At 45.5% G+C, this 21415-nt stretch overlaps 1 protein-coding gene across 5 annotated transcripts in view; it reads left to right on the top strand.

Moving 5' to 3' along the window:
* Nucleotides 1-21415, top strand: part of CADPS (calcium dependent secretion activator) — a 194854-nt gene that overhangs the window by 97210 nt on the left and 76229 nt on the right. For 3 of the 5 annotated variants that reach the window (XM_032193989.1, XM_032193988.1, XM_032193987.1), the window contains exons 10-12: nt 5463-5571; nt 6415-6627; nt 17096-17232. In XM_032193989.1, the coding sequence (XP_032049880.1) occupies nt 5463-5571; nt 6415-6627; nt 17096-17232 (459 nt within the window). Of the gene's footprint in view, nt 1-5462; nt 5572-6414; nt 6628-10055; nt 10068-17095; nt 17233-21415 lie in introns of all 5 variants that reach the window. The other 2 variants (XM_032193986.1, XM_032193985.1) reach the window with 1 other exon arrangement.

The following is a 21415-nucleotide window of genomic DNA, read 5'->3' as shown; positions in this document are numbered from 1 at the left end:
TGTCCTCTCCTGTCCCGTTTTCCCCGTTTCAGGTGGAGGCAGCTGGTCCAGCCTCGGTTCCTTCAGTGCTGTGCAGTGGTGTCTTGTGCCAGAGGTTAAGAGATTCACGGTAATAAATGCTCAGACTCTTCCTAGCCATCTAAACAAGGCTCAAAGGTGCCAAGCTGCATAGGCGGCACCGTGGAGGAAGGTGTTGATGGCAGTTTGGCTCTTTTCTGTCAGCGATGCCTCGCTGGGATGAACGGGGGCTTTGCACACGTACATGGAAAAAGGAGCTCTATGGGGAGCATTCCCACTGCGACTTGGCTTCCGTAAGCCCTGGAGAGAAGGGGAAAGGAGCAATAACTCACTTGTAATTTGGGTGGAATAATCCCTCGCACCTTCTGTGTCTGTGTAGCTGCGAAGGCAGCACAGGAGATGGTTTGTTTGGGTGTAGTGGGTGAGAGCAGTTCCTTTGTGCCACTGCTGGAGCTGGGCCCTACCTCTTCAGCACATGCCGTGCTGGGTGGGCTTCATTCGCCCCCCGGTGAGGGTGGGCAGCACGGAGCAGCTTGCAGAGCCGGTGCATGCGCTCCTCCAGCCTGCAGCCATGCGACGGAGGGGATAGTTTCCTCTTTCGAATGAATCGCAGTCCTCTCTGCACGCTGCCCACCCTTCTCGTAGACACCCTTTGAGATGAGCAGCAGAAGAGCAGAATACTGATTAGATGTAAATTACATGGCAGAGACTCGTTACTTGCCTAATTTTAAATCCTGAGATATGCAGCGTGAAAGCGATGGCAGAATATGGCCCTGAGCTTGGATGGAAATGGTCCGCAGCATCGCAAGTGAGGAAAATGCTTCGTAAAGGCAGCAGTCATGCCAGTGGCGGTGGTAAGCGAAAGCAGTGGGACAATTTAGGGCAGCGTTCTCTGTGACTGGTTAGGAAAGAAAATGTGCATCCAGCACAGATGTTACGATTGTTTCCTGAGTTGCTGCCTGAGCACGAGATACAATTTTCAGCCAGTTTGTCAATTGGACCCTTGATCACACGAAAGCTGGGATTTCTGGGAGCTGACAGAGCCTGTATTAATTCTTTGCAAGGTCTAATGTCCTCTGCTGGCAACAACACTACTGCTGCTTTTGGTGGGCTTGCCAGCTTTGCAATAGGAAATCTTTAATGATTCTTAAGGGCAAATGAATTAATTACATTGAGATTTCAGACTGAATCTGTTTTACTCTTGTCATAACCCCGTTTCTGTGCTCTGGCAGCATATGGGAAGTAACACTCCATGGTACCTGGATGACATGTCTGCTGAGTAGCTTGAAGCAGTTTTCAGCTGATTGTGTCTGATGGTGTTTGCAGAATGCTGTTGGAAGCAGATCAGCTCTGTGCAGATTAGAACCAGTTGCAGTGTCTTCGCCCGGATCTATTGTTCTGGTGACAGACTCCCTGCGCTCATTATAATTTAGACTAATGGTGACAGCTCCTGCTTTTAGCAAAACTCAGCTGACTTGGGAGAAAATGAAATGAAGTAAGTACTCAGTAACTCCAAATAACCAGCAGAACTGGAAAATAATTCGGCAGAATTGCAGTATGCTACGCCAGCAGTCCTAGACGGTGGTCCGCAGGTGAAGGTGAATGACCCATAGCTGGTCCCCATAATCTTATTAAATCATGTTTTCAGTTAGACCCTCGCTGAGAAGTGGGCGTAGGTGGTGATTCCTGAGAAACCCTTCGATGTTGATGATACAAAACATTTGGGAACTGCTGGTTAAACAGCCACACCGCTGGTTACACCTGGCTGAAGCAGATCCTGCTGTCCCGTCTGCACGGGGCGAGCTGCTGTAGCAGGCACGGCTTCCCATCCCGCAGACCTGCCCGAGGAGAAAACACGCACCCCTCCCGCTTGGAGGCTAGGACAACTGCTATGTGCAATTGTTTAGGGATGAACGGATGTGCTGAGATGTGAAAACTGTTGTTTTCACATTTGTTTCTTTAAGCCAGATCATTTCCTCTGCTCATTTGTGTCAGTAAAGGGCTCGGGAGGCAACATACAGCTGCAACCAGAGGACAAGAGCCTCCCATCAAAGTGGAAAGCTGTATTACAACTGGCAGTATCTTAGCACAGTTTCTCTCCCTTGGGACAAAATGCATGCTGTTAATCTAGGAAAGGTCCATTTAAGAATTTAACCCAAGCGGGGCGGTGTTATGTCAACACGGGGAAAGGGGGAAGCAAATGACTGAGCTGTGTGGTGCTCGCAGTGCGAGGGATGACAATTAACAGGTCTGAGGATTCTTGGGCACGTGGTGCTGGCTGGGGCAGGAGTACTTGGTGGAAAAACGGGGATGAAGTCAGTAGTGGTTAATACATATCTACTGTATGCATTAATCAGTCGGGTTATATAGCTGGTGACAGAATATGGTCAAGTGCCAAGAAAGTCAGATCTAATTTAGCAGTCTGGGAATAGTGAACTTTGGCATTTGTCTCCAGCTGTCTGTTTCCCCTTTTCTCAATTTCTTTGTCTTTTTCTCTTTTTTTTTTTTTTTTCTTTTTTTTCCCCCCACTTTGTTCCTTCTGTTCTTCTGTCTCAAATTATTCTTCAAAGCATTTTCCCTTTTTTTTGTAAGGAACCAGCCAGGGCAGCCTTGGATTATTTCCCTTCTCTTAGTGTCGCTCAGTTCAGCTTCCCTAGATGCTCCTTTCCTGGCCCTCATCTAGTCCCTGGACAAAATCCCAGTTGCTTTGAGAGTTTGTCCCTCCCTGGGCAGAGATTTCTCCTCTGTCTTCCTTCGGTTTCCTCTCTACCCGTGTTTTTTTCAATTACTCAAACCATTCATCTCGCCCATCCCATCTGCTCGCTCTCATACTCAGCTATGGTTCAGTGTGAACTCAGCAGGCTGTAAGATTAATTTCTGCTATTAACTGTTTCACTTGTCTGGCCACTTCTAAGCTGCTGCCGAAGGCAGGCTCTGTAACGCGCGGTATTTTAGGGGACTGATGAGAGGCAAGCTGAAATCTCCACTTGACCCTGCAGCACTGCTCAGCAGCAAAGCAAGATTGGGACGTACTTCCTAGGATGTCATTTTGTAGGATTTTTCTTTAACATCACTCAGAAATGGACGGAGCCACATCTCACTGGTAGCCAGGGCATCAGTTTGTTTCTGACCCCAAGCAGTAAAGCTCTAGGTTGCAAGATGTGGCATGGCAGCCCTTGAAGCTGCTAGCTCGAGTTGTTTCGTTGTGGGCACTCTGCGTGGCAGAACTGGTTCCTTTTCCAGAGGACAGCAGCAGCAATATCTGGCTCCTCCCTCCAGCCTGATCCAAGCCTACTGCCAGGCTCATGAGTGGCCCCTTGGGCAACCTGGGGCTTGGGCTTTGGGCTCGAGCTGCGTTAGTGGAGCAGCAGTTGGATGTGATCCCAGAGGAGCCCTGACTCCACACATGTTGTAGATTGTCCTGGAGGTTTCTGTTGGAGATTTCTTGTAGTAATGATGTAGACCAGCTTCTTCCAAGGAAACCAAGTGAATACTAGCAGGAGAGGGCAGCTTGCTTTACACCTATCCCAGCATGGCTCCACCAAAGTCTTCCATCGACATCTCTCTTCTGTAACTTTTAACATGGGAGGTGTAAGCTTTGAAAAGCCTGTGTGTGTTTCTGTCCATTATGGTTGTGCTGGTCTGGCTGCCTTATTGACAGAGATGAATAGTATTTGCTGGGTCCGAAGATGAGATTTGTACGTGAGGAGGAGCTGGAAATCCAGACCTCATCTTCAGAGCCAGAGCAGAAGAAGCTGACCTACTGAAAGGACTTTACCTGTTGCTAAAAGTTTACAGGATTAAAAAAGCATTACTTGTATCAATGTTTTCCATCAATGTCAGCTTAGATTAGCAGCGAATGATTTCAGGAATTGAAGTTATCTTGCAGTCCCTGTAGTTCAGGCTGTCTAACGCAGAGAAACCAAACCCCTGCCATTCAGAGGAAAGCAGCAGGATCTTGTCGTAAATAAAACTCATTCAGGAGTTTGTCCAGGAGATGGCAGCAATACACTGCAAGTCTGACTGAATGAGCAGGAGTCGCCTGAACGTTGTGCTGAGGGGCACTAGGTTATTTTTAGATTTCTTCCCGTTAATCTTTTAAATTTTCGTGTTGCCAGCACGAAGGTACGCACGCAGGGTTCAGAGCATGCGATGTGCAGCGGTGTGCTCCTGCTGTTGGTCCGTTACGTGTCAGTCCTTCAGCCGAGCTGGTGGCTCTGAGGAAGATGCAAGATGCTGAAAGCATCACTTTCAGTCCTACTCCCACAGACGTGTTAATGATAGGGTTTATTCTTAGGTGGTTTCTGGAGCTGTTCCTGGAGGAAGGCACGGCGCAGGCAGGGGCTGCCGAGAGCAGGCTGGCAGCTAGCGGAGGCCCGTAGAGGGCAGCAAGATACCGAGCGCCGGCTGGGGATGCTGAGCCAATAGACGGCTCCCCCGATTTAAATAAATGACATTTTATTAGCGATAGATGCCACCAAAATGTATGCTGGATGTGTATTTATAAGAGAACGGTTCCTCTGGAGTTTGGAGGCAAAATCCCCCAGCTGCTTGCTTGGTGCAGAGGGAGCAGCTGCTCACGTGAAGCCCATCTTTCAGGATCTTTCCCGACTCCCAAAAAATGACGAGTACGATCCTCTGCCACCCACCAGAGTTTTAAAGACCCCCTCGGAAGCCAAAGTTTCCTCCAGAGGTCAAGAAGATGTCCACCCTAATAAAATTACGTAAGGCGTCCGAGATGTGACACAACCTTCCCGAAGTCACTTGAAATCATTTGACAGTAAATTCCCCCCGTGAGTTCCTAGCCCGGAGCACGGAGAATCCTCTCCTCCCCTCTCTCTCCTCTTCTCTCCTCTCCGGCCGGGCTCCTCGCCGCCCATCCAGATCGCGGGGAGCGCGAGCGGGGCCTTGATGCGGGCTGATGGCCTCCCGACGGCGATGGGAGGGCCTGGCAGAAACCCCGCAGCCCAGTCGGCTTCCGTCAAGAGCTTGACATTGAATGCGTCGTGTCATGCAGATGGTACCTCAGAGGAGTGAGAGCTGCCATTTACAGCACTGATGACAACAACTGCCGAGATCAGTGGGATCTTAAGATTGCTTTAATATGACTGGCACCTAGCAATTTAGCTCGCATTGTTTGTGACAGGGTGTCACTCTTGCACTTGTCTGGGGATGAGTGATAGAGTTTTTTAAAGCGTGGCGCTCCCTCGTCGGGAGGAAATTAAACCCCTGTATGCACCGATGCGGGGAATTAGGTGCCTGCCTCGGCAGGGGATGGTAAGAGAGTGCTTCGAGAAAGCGTGGTAAAAGTTTAGTGTGTCTCATCAGCAATGACCACTGAAATGACCCCACACCCCCCAGTCCCCATAAACCATGTTCGTGAGCAGCTCGGATTGCCTTGCCGTGGTCACCCGGTGCCATCTTAGCTTTGTGATTTCCTTCAGGTTAGTCAATATACGTTTGCTATGTGCAGCTACCGGGAGAAAAAAGCCGAACCTCAAGAGCTGCTGCAGCTCGACGGATACACTGTGGACTACACCGACCCGCAGCCAGGTAGGGCGGCCGGCCGCTTGCTGCCACTCGCGGCGCTGAACGCAGCTCCCCAGCTGGGATCCTCCCTCCCTGCTTGCTGCTGAACTGCGATCAGCATTTATTGTAAATATGTTTGTGTTTAGACTGATCATTAGCTATGCATGACTTTCCTATAAATAGATGGAAGGAGTTGCACAAGAGGAGGGGAAGACTCGTCTTTTCTGGGGAGCCCAAGTGAATTAGATGCGTACATCCCAGTGCAGTTTGGCTGGGAACTGAATGCACAGATTGAGTGATAATCCCAACCTCTGCCTCCAGATTATATTCCCTAAATAAAAGATTAGCAGCTATGCCTGTACTTACGGTAGAAAATATTTTTGGGACCGACCCAGCATTTTTGGCTGTCCCGTTTTCTCTCTGGTAGATGCATGTGAGGGGAAGGGGCAGGAAGGCCCCTGGTACCTGGAGGTGCCTGCTTGTGTACGTGGTGCTGAGACACTCCTTCAAGTGGAGGAGCACCACGTTTCTGTTATTTCAGTGGGGCAACACTGAGTGTGTTGATCCTCCCCATGTCCTGGATAATGGTGTCCCACAGAGGAGACGACGATAGATGTAGTAGGTTTGCGGTCAAGACCTTGATTCCAGCTTTATTCTGATGGTGGGGAGATGGGAAGAAGGGTGCTGAATTGGGGCTGAAATGGAAACGAGCACCCAGCCAAGGAGCTCTTGTGCAGGGCAAGCCCTGGGTTCGCTGGGGGGCACCCAGAGTGATGGGGCTGTGGGTGGCTGGTGAATGCCCATTGCCAGCCTAAAGTCTGTGGAAATTTGGTGCCACTTTAAAAACCTGCCTTCCTCTCCTGACAGGTTTGGAAGGCGGCAGAGCATTCTTCAACGCTGTGAAGGAAGGAGACACGGTGATTTTTGCAAGTGACGATGAGCAGGACCGCATCCTGTGGGTCCAAGCCATGTACCGAGCCACTGGGCAGTCTCACAAACCTGTGCCGCCTACCCAAGTGCAAAAGCTAAATGCTAAAGGAGGAAATGTTCCCCAGCTAGACGCCCCAATCTCTCAATTTTGTAAGTAACTAAGTTCTCTTAGAGGGCAGAAGTCTTTGATGGAAAGATTTTCTGCATTGATATAAATCAATATTCACGCACGTGTTTTTGATTCCAAAACAGTTCTTTTTCATTATCATTAAGCTGCTTTTTACATCAGTGGATCCAGAACCAGTTAATGTGTGTGTTTAACAAAACCAAGCCCAATAAAACAAAATTCCTTGGGAAATTATCAATGATTATTTGAAAGTGCAATACTTGATAAATAAGAGACTCGGATCTGAGAGCCCAAGACCCCACTTGCTTTCTGCAGACACCCATTTTACCCCCACACAACAAACTGCAGACCGAGATCAGAGCAATTCATTAGTGCCATTAGTTGTCTATCAAATGTATCACGTGCTCAGAACTACAGGTGCAAATCTCGCAAGTATGAAATGCGCACAAAAAAAAGAGGTCTACTGTTGAATATTCAACTGTAGGAAAACATATGGTATTTTTAACAGGTTGCTTTGCAGGCCAGTTAGATGTGAATTTAAAGCAATCATCTTTTAAGTTGTAGTTATGCAGCATGTCCTGTGCAGTTATACCCAGTTCTGTTAATTTCAAATTTAGACCAATTTCTTTTGTCTTGAAAATGTAGTGTTCTCTTTGCTCATTTTTTGTTTGATGGTACCTTGATAGCACATCTCAAATCCCTTTGTGGTGTGACATACAGCAGTTCTCGTTCATTTCAGCAAAAGTGAGGAATTAGTATGATAAAATAGAATTAAAATAAGGAAAAGTGCAAATATTAGTAAATTCTAATTAGATCAGTTTTAAACAGTTAAAATAGTCTCTATGAGGCTGTTATGATTCTTAATCCCTTGTTATAAGGAACCCAGAAAATCTACCCCTGACTTACAAATATTAAAACATCTTTTTATAGGTTTAACTTCTTCATGTCAATATTTTTTTATAATAACAATGCAAGACATATATCTGTACAATCAATTTTACAGCAGAAAACAGCTGTTTGCCCTTTTTGTGTGTGTGTCCTCCACATGCCTGCTTATTTTGGACTCCTGTCTGCCCCGCGTTGCTGCTGCTGTGAATGAGGATGTAGCATGATGCAGCTTGGTAGACACATAGACAGTGTTTCCATTTCAGTGCCCCTCATCCTGTTCATCCCATTCAAGTAACTGGTTTGGGGGGGGCAAAAGGTGTAAAGGATTGGGATCTGGGGGGAAGAACGCCTCTCAGAAAGCCAAGATGGGAGGTAGGCACGGGCTTCCTACAAGTGGGTTGTGCTTACCTCTACCCAAAATGTTGCGTCAAAAAGTTGTAGGAAATACCAGGCACTTTGTGCTGGAGTTTATGGAGTTTTCATTTTGCCAGACCCATACGTGGGGTCTCCTGGGCAAAGAGAGGAGGCCTCTTTCCCAGACATGGTAATTGCCTGGCAGCACCCACAGCAAAAAGCCTGCCAGGATTTTGGGGGAGGAAAGGAGGTTCTCAGGTCCGTGAGGTGTTGTCACCCTGCACAGCCAAATGCTGTGTGAGTGAGGAGAGCCAAACCCAAACTTAGGTTCCCTGGGAGATTTCACCCCTGGACCTGCAGGGCATCTGGGGGTCAGGATCTGACCTGTTTCCCTCACTCAATAGCAGCTCCAAATCCAGATCATTCAGCCTCTTCATTGCCTCTTTCCATCAGCAATGTGTCTTCCTCACAAGCTGGGTGGCTTCAGGCTCCCCTTTTTGCTGGGAAGCCCTTCCAGCTGTGTTGTGCCAAAGCATGGAAACCACTCAGCTCCTCATCCTGGTCATGATTTGCTTCTTCAGCATCCCCCAGGCCGTGCAAATAGTGTGTTTGTTCCTCAGTATTCCTTCCTCCTCCTGCCTGGGATCAGGATCCCTGTGGAACCTCTTGGTGCACCAAGTCTTCATCCTGCAGGAGAAGGAGGGATGCATGCCGCAGTATCCCTTCATCTCAACAGCAAGGCCTGCTCGTTTTTCATATTTTAATGTATGTATGCAGCGATACTCATTGAAAAAAGTCATTGGGCACAGCAGTTTAATAAGAAGCAGCAGAAGTGAATCATGCATGCCACACATGATGGCTTATCACGAGTCTTAAATACACAAATACACATCTCAGCTCCTTCAGTCTTGAAATTCAATCTTATCAAGTATTGCATTTTTAAAGGGTCTTGGTTTGTTACTGTTTTTTGTTGTTTTTGTTTTTTGTTTTCGTTTTCTTTAAATTATTTTTATTTTTCGACCTGCAGAAAGGTAAGGACTTTTGCAAGACATTTCGTTTATCTTTATACGTGTCATATATTTGTGCTTATTAGAGGCTGTGGTAAATGAAGGATTTGCAAAGAAGTAAATGTTAAGCAGTTTGATGAGTAACCGTCGTCCTAGCATTCATGTTGTAGCAGTCCGAGATGGCACATGCGCATGCATGCACATGCAGAGAAAATCCAGCCTTCCACTCCTGTAATGGAGCTGTCTGTTAAACAAACTTGAGAAGAACATATTTTGCTGTTTGAGAAACCTGGGAGCAATAGTGAATTCATGAGGTTCCCGCCTCATTTGAATTAGTAAATACAAACTCAGAGCACTGCTGAAATTCTCATCAGGCATCCGATAGCAACGCTTGTCTTGGAAGTAAGCAGACAGCTCCGAACAAGGGTGGAATATATTTTATTTGCATTTGAAGTACTGAAAAAATAGATCCTGCTATTCATTAATTTTTGTATGACTACAGTCCTTTTTATGTGGGTGAACAATCCCTGTTAGAGTGAAGTTTGCTTTTTTATTTTGCTACAATTTGAAAGAAAAAATCCATTACCGCAAAGTTGTGCTTTTCTCCAATATTTGCATTATAAAAGAAAAAAAAAACAAACTGTTCTTGTTTACTGTTGAAATCATGCACAGTATTATGGTCAATAATGCTGCCAATACATACTACACCTTTTGGCAATATTTAAGCTTCATAAAAGTGGTCACTTGTCTGAAAGCACCAATCTTTGTTCGTTCTGTGTTAGTGATGCATTGAACAAAATTCCCAAACATGCTCAACATTCTTTTTTTTTTTGAAACCATTTTCTTTTTAACATTGAAGATTGGTCAGTAATTGTCTTACGTATCACTTGTGGTTATATTTCATTTTTAATGTCTGTTTATATTTAATGACCATATACACCATATACAAAGAGTTGGTTGTTTTGCGAATTTGTAATGATTTGTTCCCCCATAATAAGTAGCTAGGTTTATTGAGCTTCATAAGAAATTTTTCAGCTGTGTTTTATTTTTGGTTGGTTTGGTTTTCTTTAAGTTTCTTTTTCATTCTTTGCTTGAACCCAAATATTTAGCTGCTAGGTTAGGGCTCCTGTCTGCTTTCCTGAGCCTTGTTGCTAGTCTTTATGTTATTCTGGTTTGTTCCTTCTTACCCTGCTAACTTCTAGCTGGACTCAAGGGTAAGTGCTTCCCTGTAGCTAGCACAGCTCAGATAATCAGACTAGATTATCTGACATATGCAATGTGCTTTTTCTTCTCTTAAATCTTTCTCATGTTTAGATTTTGTAGTACAAACTTTCCATGTTATTTTCCTGAATTTAGGTTTGAAATGTAAGTTTCCATACTGAAATTAGGATGCATGTGATGTTTGCATAATTGCCTTCTCTCCCTGGCTTTCACATTGGCATCAAGTGATCCTCTTAGTAAAGCCAATCATTAACATTTCTATTTTTCATTCCGAGATGTAAATATCAATTAACATCACAATAAAACTGTAAATAATACCTTCTTTTGTTTCATGGAATTTACATCTAGTTGACTGCTTACTGCCTGAAAACAGATCATTTTGCACTCTCACAATTTCCTTTCCTTCCGTTCCGATGCCAAGCTTGGTGCAACGCACCAGCGTGCGGGGCTAACCACGGACTCCTCAAAGCCTAGCAAGGTAGGGCAGGAGGCCCGACGAGGTCTAGACAAGGTGCAGGACGCCGCAGAAGCCAAAAAATGCCCCTCCACCTGCACGCATGCCTTGTGAGAGCAAGCCTGAGTCACCCAGGTTTGGTAGTTTCCTCTCACGTCAACACAGCAGGGGGTGATTTTGGCAGCGAAATACGTCAGGCACGGAGGGGCTGCTGCTGCTCCCCCAGATAATTGTAAAAACATCTTTTAGTGGGGGTCTCAGCCACCAATCAAAGCAACGTTTGCTAAAGGATAAGGCAGAGGAATTATTTTGTCCTGTATCGTTACCTTTACCTACTGGGACACCTGCTTTCAAAAAGCTAAAAGCACAAACTCGTGCTGTAAAAGAGCTTCCCTTTAGTCTTTGTTCAGGCGTAAACACGTACTTAAATACACAAATCCTCTATTGGTGCCAAAAGCTTGCTTCTCTAATACCTGGTGAGTGCCTGCTTTCCTTAGGAGGGAATAGCATCAGTGGGTCATGAGAGCTGGCAAATATGTATCCAGAGTATCTGAATGCAATTATGAGAAGGAACAGGTGGTGTCATCCCTCCTGGCCATCAATCGAGACTCCTTTTTTTCTCCTTTCGCCTTTTGTTTCTTTTTCTTCTTTTTTTTTTTTCTGTGTGTGAGTATGTGCGTGTGTGTAACTATACCCCTGGGTAGCAGGCAGAATTCCTTCTCAGCAGACACTTCCTTTTTTCTTTCTTTTTTCTTTTCCTAAATGTTTGGATTTCCAAAGAGGATTCTTACCAGACTTTACCACAAAAAGTTTAATTTGATGGAAATACAGATTTTTGCCACTTTGAAAGAAAGAAAGAAAGAGTGAACGAATGAATGAACTTGGGTCTGGCAACATTACATGTATTTGCACTACAATGCATTGCTATCCTGTTAGATTTTTTTATTGTTTTTCGTGCTTTAATTGCTTTATTTTTGTTAGATAGATAGAGATATCATGAGAACGCTGCTGTGTCTTCTGTATTGTCAACTTGCAGAGGCTTCATTGCAGGAATGCAGAATTAAAATGTTACTTCAGTTCTCACACAACTTGCATGAATTTGAAATATAGCCTGTAAATCACATCAACATGCTGTAAGAAGCATGGGGCTCTAACTTATGAAATATAAATTCGCAGGGTTCCACAGTCATCCAATTCAAAATATTTTTAAATAGTTATAAAAAAAGCTGCAAAACAATGCTCTCTATTATAAATAGCTGTTCTAAAAATGTGCTTTTAACTTACTACACGAGGAATTATATAAGTGCGTAGTACAAATTCTTATTCATTTAACTACCAAACATCAGGTAACATAGGTTTCAGTTCAGTGCACAGTGTGTCTGGTGATGTACAGGGAAATTCTTAACCGTTTCTTAAAAGTGCAACTTGAGCAGAAAGGAATTGGTTTGCAGCAGGGGAAAAGCAATAAAACAAAGGAACAAGCAGCCGATTAAATCTCAAGCTACCTTCTAAGACGGAACAAAATGAAAGAGGAGGCCGTAGGCACCCAGCTGAGGGGCGAGCTGAGCCAGCTGAGAGCCGGGGCTGCTGGCAGGGCGGCGCTGGGATGCAGCTCCCCGCGATGCAGCTCCCTGTGATGCTGCTCGCCGCGATGCCGCTCGCCGTGCTGTGCGCAGGGGGCGCAGCCTGGGACACACACAGTCCCCTTTCGGCCGTGGCAGTGCCACGGTGCACCCGAGGAGGGGACGGGTAAGTCACCAGTCATTGCCAGCAGCTCGCTCGTAAGCAACGCTCTTGGCATTTTGAAGCCCGGCACGTTATCTTTCCCCCAGAACACTGCTATCTGCTCGTAAAGCCTCTCACTCCACACAGCCAAACAAAATGAGGTTCCAGCCTCTTCCCCTCCGAATGTCGTTCACAAGTTGCAGCCCGAGCGTGTAGCTAGCCCTGCGCAGGCAGCCAGAGCATGAGGGGACCTCACCGCCCCTTAGAGCGCCCAGTCAAGGGTGGGCATGCCGCCGCCCCTCGCCCCTGGGATGGGAGAACTTCTCCCACTTGCTCGACCATGCCAGTGAAGACTTTTCTAGACGTATCTGTAAATGAATAGCTGCCATCAATCATTGTCATTCCTTTATTTCATGTCTCCTGATGAGGTTGACTAGTGTCATTGTTTGTTACTGTCCAAACCACATCTTCATTCTTGTAATGTCAAGCAGATATGACAAGCACACATTTTCCAGATGAGTAAGATACAAAGTCACCTTTTAATTTACACTTGTTTGGTTTTGGTTTTAGTTTTTTTTTGTTTTGTTTTTTGTTTTAATAAACAAACATGTCGTAAAATTTACTGGATTTTTAAGTTGCCTTTGGTACTAAAAGTCATTCATTAACGAAAAGAAAGAAATCTGGAGTAAAAAATTCTTACAATAAAATGGCTACCTACAGCCTTTTATAACAAGAATTCTTTTATGGAGCTTGTCCCCCAACATTAACTTCATCACTCACAGAGCAAAATCTGCCAAAATTACTACTCTAGCCAAAGAAATGCAGAGAGCAGTGAAATATATTTAAAAAACAAAATAGCAAACAAACAGACAAAAAAACAAGAATGAGATATTTGACCGTTTTGTCTCTTCCTTTTTAAACAACAGTTAGATAAAGAGGAAGAGAGAACATAGGACAAAATGGTGGGACAGTCCTTTGTTGTTCATTGTTGTTGTTGTTGTTGTTGTTGCAGTCTTTGTGTTCCCGACACTGGCAAACCTTGAAGGGTCTGATTTCAAACACTTGCACAGGGTGCGTGTTTGGCGGAGGGCTAGTTAATGGAGTCAGTGGAAAACGCAAACTGGATAAAGATGAACAAAATGAAAAAGGCAGTAGTTAAGAGCAGACAATAATGTAAGCCCCCGAGTGTTGCACAAAAGGCCGGAGTCTGTAGTTTTCAAGAAGAAAGGTTTGTGGAGTCTGTGCTGCCAATTTACCTCTCCTCGCAGCCTCCCTTCTGAGACCACCATCGAACACCTTTCAGCTGCACTTGTGTGCAGCTTGTCTAAATATGTAAGATAACTTCTGGAGGCCTGCAGCAGCATTTTGTCTGGGGCCTGAACAAAGAAGCACCAGCTAGCTTGGCACGGCACCTTGGAAAGGGATTGTAAGTTACTGGAGCATCATATAACTTTCTTTCTTTGGTCTCTCCTTTCTTTTTGACTGGAATAACAGAACAGGGTCAAAAAAGCAGCTGTATTTGACTGAAACAATTAATTTAAAGTACTTACAAATTAGCTGTACAGTTTGGGTATGAATATTAGCCACTCGCACTTTGTACTTTATTTAAAATATCATGAGACTGGGCAAACCATTTTGAAAGAGGACAATTATAGATAAAATTTTATATGCAGATGTCAGGATTATTTTAAATCACAGATCAGCTGTCTGGAGTGGAGGAACAATATATTTAGATCTATCCTTGTCTTTTTGTGTTTTCTAGGAAGTTTAATGTTTTTGGTACCTACATTGATACCTATTTTTGGTACCTAATTTGGTACCTATTTGATATTTAAATTTCATTTTAAAAAGTGAGTCCCTTAGAAAAATCAAAATGCAAAAATAAATTACAAATTATGTGTTTATCTTCTAATAATTAAGGGAAGCTAAGTTTAGCGTAGGGCTGTCCTTTTTTAACCTTCTCCTAGCTATTCTTAAGAATTTTAAGCCTCTAGACCAGTGCAGGTGTGACATTTTAGAGAAATACATGTGTGTCATCGTCCTGCGGAGACAGCTCTAGTTCCAGCCATGCCTGCTTTATCCCAGTTGATTTGGAGACATGGGATCTGTGGCACTGGGTCAGTGTGGGGGGAACTGCAGCTGTTTGTCTTCCTTTTCATGTCAGAAAATCACACTTTAAATCACCAACTGAGCAGAGTTCTTGCTCATATTTCCTTGAAAAGCATTTTGGTCTTGCAGGCTCATGCGGTGCCATGCCCGCTTCCTCCCTCTTCCGTGGTTGTTCTGAGATGGGGAGGTTTGGGGAAATGGGTTTTCCAGCAGGCACCCAACACGGTGATGCCCACAAGTAAAACTTCCCCTGAGCGTGGGCAGTTGTGAAGGCCAGTCAAGTGCTCTGCCAGTTCTTAGCAATTGCCATAAATTTTCCATGCTCCTGCCCTGAGCAGAGAGATTTTAGCAAGCACAGGCCAGAGCCTCTGCTCCACCAGCACCACAGAGCTTCGGCCTACTCACACACCCAGAGGTGTGCTCCGTATCCGCCTTCTTCTGAGAGCACAAAGTGGGGAAAGTTGATTAGTTTGGAGTAAAAAAAAATCATTTCCAACATGCTTCCTCACACATCTGCTCAGAGAAGTTCACCAGCTAAAGGGCTAGGGGACTCTTCACGTTTCCAGCTGATTTACTCAAATCGCAGAGCCTTGCTTGCAGAGCAAGAGGATTGACAGTGTATCAGGGCTCCTAATTGAAAAGTAATAAAATCTCTGAGTGAAGCTGGCAAATTAAGGCCTCCAGCCAATTTGTCAGCTTGCAGTCAACTCAGAGGAACCCGGGAGAGCAACAATCCATTATCAGGCTATTTTTAATATCTGCTAAAGCATTTTGTGGGCGCTAGGGATGGACTCAGGAGCAGCAGAGACAAACTCTTTGGGAGCTCCATCAGATCGATCCTGGCCCAAAGGGACAGAGATAACGGGCAGAAAGCTGTCGAAACAGGCAGGCTGCGGCCTGCTGCTGCAAGACCCGGGGCTGGGTGGGCTTCATGCCTTCCACCCAAGGGTGCCAGAGACTGTCTGTGCCGTATAGGTGATGCTGTGGCCAGGGAGCTTGTCCCCGTCCCCAGAGCCAGCCCTGCTGCTGCCATCTCGCTCGGCACCGCCGGCTGCTTTCCTGTCCCTGCGCTGAATGCACGGAGCCGCCGGTGGAGGCAGAGGGGGGGATTTGGGACCGGAGGGAGAGAGGCAGAGGGGAGGCAGGCAGGAGCCATTACATGAAGCGACAGAGAGGAAAGGACCCTCAAAAAGTGTAGAACCCGTTTTAAAAAAAAATAAAATACACAGCGTTTATTCAGCAGGGTTTTAATGAGGAAAATTGCCAGCCACTGCTGAATTAAGTATTGCTAGCAGCTAATTGAAATGTTACATGTTTTAATTTGTCTGATTTTCTTCCAGTGGGTGATGTTATTTATATAGTTTGTATATAGCTAACGACAGACTATACAGAAAATGCAAAGATTGCTTTCGATGATCAGCAATATGTGAGAGCACAGACATGAACGAGGTATTAGGAAGCCATGCCATCCTTCACAGATTAATATAAATAGTTAAATAAAACATACATAAAAGAATGCTATCTCATTATCATTTAAAGCTCCTTTTATTCTTTTCTTTTTAATTAAGGATTTCTGTTTCTTCTGGTAAAGAGCGATTTTGTTTTAAAACAAATACAGTTACCTTTTAGTACTACTGCAGAAAACTGCATTTTTGTGTCCTTTCAGCCACATTGTTTCAAGGCCACCCAGTTCCCCTAGGAGGCTATAAACAGGGGAAGGATTTAAATCCCATTCTATTTGTCGAGGATTTGGCAAGAACCCATATAGTAGGAAGCTGAGCACGGACAAAACCGAGTGAAAGGTGTCTTTTAATTCCCCGGTCGCTGGTGGAACAAAGCCTGCTCCCAGCAGGGTCCCGGCTGGCCGCACCCAGGCTGCATCGGCGGCTTCATTTCAACCGGTGAATTTGGTGTATTTTTAGTTAACCATGTTGAGATTAATTAATTAGCCCCTAGGAGTTAGTGCCTGTAAACGTCACCCAAAGCAGAGATGTGTGAATACGGTGAGGCTGTTAATTCACAAAAAAAATGGCAGCTCGTAATCCAAGCAGAGGAAATCGTGTCCCTGGCAGGATGACTGGCAGCTCCAGCGTGCTATCAGGTTACCTCCTCAGTGATAACAAACTACACATCAATTTAACTTATTAGCAATGCTTAAAAGAGCGTCTTTTTATTTCTTGGAGGTAGCATTTAAAGTCGCCGTTAGAAAAAATTGCCCTGGGAGGCAAACATTGGCATTTGGAAAAAGAACAATGTAAATGGTTTGATACCTAGAAAACCTAGTAAATTTAGAGAAAAAATGCTACAGCTATAACTTCACTAGAATGGCAGAATCTATTATAATTAACCACAACTAACTAAATAGGAACTAATTTACGTCTGTGAGCCAAAACTCTGTTAACTGGTAGTGCATTGTAAGATACAGAGTAAGTTATTTGGTTTGTGTTCTGGTTTTAAGTACAGAATAAATGCACTATAACGAGCCGTTGACACGATGTTAATTCTAAAATCTTTTGCCTAAATGCAATAAGATCGTCCATAACTGATGCAAGTTGACAATGGGAGGTGAAGATCGTTTATGTAGCCTGCAAAGAGAAATGTTAATGGCAATGTAGGGAAGAAGAGATATTTAGCTTTCATGCTTCATACTGTATATTTTTCTGTTGTATTTGTCAACTGAAATATGTTATATCTCTCTAAATGGTGTCTTTCTCTATATGTATAAATGAACAGATGCAGATAGAGCTCAAAAGCATGGCATGGATGAATTTATCTCTTCCAATCCCTGTAACTTTGACCACGCTTCACTCTTTGAGATGGTTCAGCGCCTCACTTTGGACCACAGACTTAATGATTCCTATTCTTGTCTGGCAAGTATATTCTTTGGTCTCTAGTGATATAAACACCAAGCAGCAAAGTCAAAGCTAATGCAAGTGGGGGCTAATCCCCCTGTTGCTGGAAGATTGACTTCTGTTTACACCAGGTTTGAATTTGGGCCAGAGGTATTTTCTTTTTGAGAGGCTACCTCCAGTGATCTGACTGCTGTTCTTCTCCAGTAGCACTGTCTTTATCGTTTCTGTTTGCAATGTTTAAAATGTTTCCTCCTGCAAAGACAAACTCTTGTGTGGGGACATGCAGTAGAGAACAGAAGCAGTGTTTTGCAGCTTCCCATGCTGCCTTCCAGAGTCTTATGGATGAAATTGCAGGGGAAAGATGACGGTCTGGTACCACCTCCCATGTCAGTGGAGTCACTACAGGAATAGCCATGGCCCAGCTTTGTGTCTGTGTATGGGCAGGGATCCCGAGCAGGTAACAGGTGGGACTAGGTGGATAACTGCAGGGATCCTGCGGTCAGTCCTTGCTCACGCAGTCGCATGCCCATCCTGATTATTCCATGAGCACAGGTCGCAGCTCTCAGGCCACTGCCGTACAACGTGCTCTGTATGTTGGTGGCACCGAGGTGCTCCAGGAAAGCTTGTAGTTTTGACTGGGGTGCAGTGCCTGGGGGCTGCAAGGCAGTGTGAGGATTTACATGACAAATAACCTTCACCACTACAACTTGAACACTGAATTTCCAGTGGTTTTGGTGAGAAGAATGAAGAAACTCTTAGTCTTTGAGAAAATAACAGGATGAAACTTCTATAGAGGGGTTGGATGAGGCCTGAAAGGCATGGGACAGATCCCAACCTGCTGCCCTCCTCATGCTGCACAGAAATCTCCATACTGGGGTGTCATCACTGGCTTCTTCAGCAGAAGGACCACCCCATGCCAGTAGTCTCCACCTTTTGCCATCTGTGCAGTTCCTGGAGCTGGCCCTGTTGAGTGGCTTTCCATTAAAAGCAGCAAAATGAGAACGCAGCTGAGCCAGGAAGCCTGTCAGGCTCCAACCTTGTCCTCCAAGTGCCCCTCCATCAGGGTGCTCCTCCCATCTGCTCAGCTCCTTGCACCGCACACAAGGGTTGATCTCAGAAAGATCCCATAAATGCCAGCAGCAGCAGTGAGTTACCACCTTCCTAGTGAGAGGCAGGGCTAGGAGGAGCAGTTGTGGATGCCCCCTGAGGTAAGGATGGGCTGGGGGAAGGCTGCAGCGTGCACCTGACCTGCAGATCCCCAGGTGCTACAAGTAGGCTCGGTGGGAGCATCGGCTGACCTGCCACGAGTTTCTCACTGGTTCCATCGAGGTCTTTGCTCCAGCAGGCAGTGGGTTTGGCATGCAGCTTCTGCTCCCCACGCATGGCTGGCACGAGGAAGACCATCCCCATCCATGCATGCCTGACAGGTTGGCTTGCAGCTGGTGTGTCTCTGTGCAGCCTCGGGCCTGGTGGGAGAGCTGAGGCCTTTGAATTAAAGTCATGGCTGAAGGAGAGTCACGAGGCCGCCACTGGAAATTATTAATAATGTTTCTCTTCAAGACACCCACCAGCCATACTTCTGCTTGTGATCAAGATGTTTAGACCCTTGCTAGAAACTACTGGAGTGATGGAGCTCCCCTCAGCACCAAGATTTGTGCCTCCTCAGAGCAGAGCATCACCAATTAACCGTCTTCTTTCAAATCACCCATTACAGAGTGTTGTGAAGAAGAGAATAATGGGCTGTGCTCACTGCCTCTTGGATCTCACCTGCTTCTTTACTCTATTTTAGTATGGTTTTGTCCTAATTTTGAAGCTAAATCAGACTGATCACAAAATTTGAGTGCAACTGCAAGTTGAGTGCAACCCCTTTGCTCTTGAGGTGTTTGTGGGAAGCTGGTGATACCCTTGTGCTGGCTTGCCTGTAGGAGCTGGGAGCCTGTGGTAAGCCTGCCCTGTCCCCTCTGTGTGCTGCTGGGCGATTGTTATTCTTCCTACAGGATGTTCACGTGCAAGGTCCTGAAGAGTTTTGTCTTGTCACACGTCTTGTTTTCTGCTGCGGACATGGAAGTGCCAGGGAAGACTTAGCCAGACACGGTGGCTTACCCTGACACAGAGAATAGCTCAGCTTTGCCTCCTTTCCGTGGAACCAGGTTAAACAATGTTATTGTGAGCCCACTCGCTGGCTGAGCCAGGCATCCCTATGAAAACAAACAGGCTGTCTGACTAATCTCAGCTAGTGCAGAAGTGATGTTTGCTGGCAGAGAGCACCGTGCTGGGAAAGGGGAAGAGCGTCGTCGGCATTGCTTTCCGAGGCTCTTGCCCATCATCCTCAAGCTGAATGCACAATTGCTTTCACAGCTCTTCCTGGACTTTCTGATAGGGAAAGAGTGTGCAGCTCTTCCAGCTTAATACCAACCCCACAAATGCATGGATTTCTGCTTGGACACTCGTGTTATTTCTGAGACTGCCCTTCAACTCTTCCCAAGACATCCCAACCTACTGCCAGCATTTGGCTTGTGCAAGGAGATGCCTACTGGAGCAGTATTTCCCACGATGTGTCAGTATTTGTGGGATTCATATCACACCGCACCGCATTTACCAAGAGGTGGTCTTCTGGAGAGCCCGGTCTAGCAGAGATGATGCGTGAAGGGGTCACATGAAAAGGCCCAGAAAGCAGGTTACCAAAATTATACTGTCTGTTTCTTCCCCTGGGAAATGAGAAAATACAGCTATTGAGAAGTGAAATTTTTTTCTCAGAAATCCTGGTTTTCACAGAAACTGCATTTTGCATTGGAAAAATCTCCAGTGATTGACCAAGTCTTGCCTTACCTAGCTGAAAAGCTCCCACTGCACTCCCCACTGGGGCCAGGAGCACATGGCATCATCTCAATGCAGATCAGCTTCTCAAACAGTCAGCTGAGCTCCTAGCACTCTACAGCCTTCTTCCAATGTCCCCTCTACATTTCTCCATGCCACTGAAGACCATCTGGGAGCCCAAACTGAGCTACACCTAGCTGTGTTGGGTTGAAACACCCCGTGCGTCACTATCAGTTGCGTTTGCCAGACTGGCTGGTTGTCAGTTGGTTGTGCCAGGCAAATCTTAATCAAGAGCCAGGATCTGCCTAAAGATGTGGGGGATTTGTCTGAATACAGCCTTTTATTCAAACCTTAAATTCTTTTCTGGGGCCATGGGGAGCAGTTTTTATGGCCCCTTTGTAGCTCTGTTCAGGATTTTTATTTCATACCTCTGCCATGCAAAAGGAAACCTTCTGGTCTTCCTGGGCTCCAGATCTACCTGTAGTTTCCTTGGGTGTGCTCTCATGAGGTGTCAAGGTATGAGGTTTGTTAGTGAACCTCTGAGCTTCTGCTCAGGCTTCCCTTTGCTGAGCCATGGGAGCGATCTTAAGTGTTTGCCCCAGTCCCTTCTGTCCGACCAAGGAGCAGCACTTCTCAGACCCTGGTGCAGGGGAGCGATGAGATGCACTCCTGCTCACCAGGTGTAGCCTCCTGCTTCCTTCACCCCAAACTCCAGGCTTGATGCCTGACTCCAGGGGAGTTAATGCCAGCCTTCCCACTGATGTCAGTGGTGCCAAGATTTCACCCTGTAGGAAGGACAAAGTCCTTTGTATACATATTATGTGAATAGAAGAATTTAAACCTCATTTCTACCCCAGTAACTAAATGCACACATCTTTTTATTTCAGAGCAGTTGCAGCATTTCTATATTTTTATCATACCAAATCACCAAAGACTTGTGTGAAAAGACACAAGGTGAAGAGGAGGTCCAAGGATGTAGCAAACAGGCAACATAAAGAAGTCCAGAATCAAGCACAATACCACTAACCAAAAAGCAAACAAAAATATCACTAAAAGCAGTGAAAGCAAATATACCCCTCCCAAAAAATAGCCTTCCAGAGTGCTGTCCCATCTGCATTGTTCTGTGTCTTCATTTTGAAATGTGCACTTCCAGTGATCCCAGAACTGTAGCTACTCCCTATATCTATCATTTTCCCCTCATTATTTTAATTCTTTTCTCAATCTGTTTTGGAGTTGGCCCAATAAGGATGAGCAAATCCTTCTCTATGTCTTTGAGCTCTTAATTGATATTTCTTCAACTCTTTTCAAAGCAGCTATTTTGGCATCTAGAAAAGATTTGGTGTCATCTGAGTGGTAGAAAATATATTTTAATCTTTCACAGCAG

This window comes from Aythya fuligula, chromosome 10 (assembly GCF_009819795.1).
Source record: "Aythya fuligula isolate bAytFul2 chromosome 10, bAytFul2.pri, whole genome shotgun sequence".
NCBI lineage: Eukaryota > Metazoa > Chordata > Aves > Anseriformes > Anatidae > Aythya > Aythya fuligula.
This window is presented reverse-complemented; position numbering and strand designations above follow the sequence as displayed.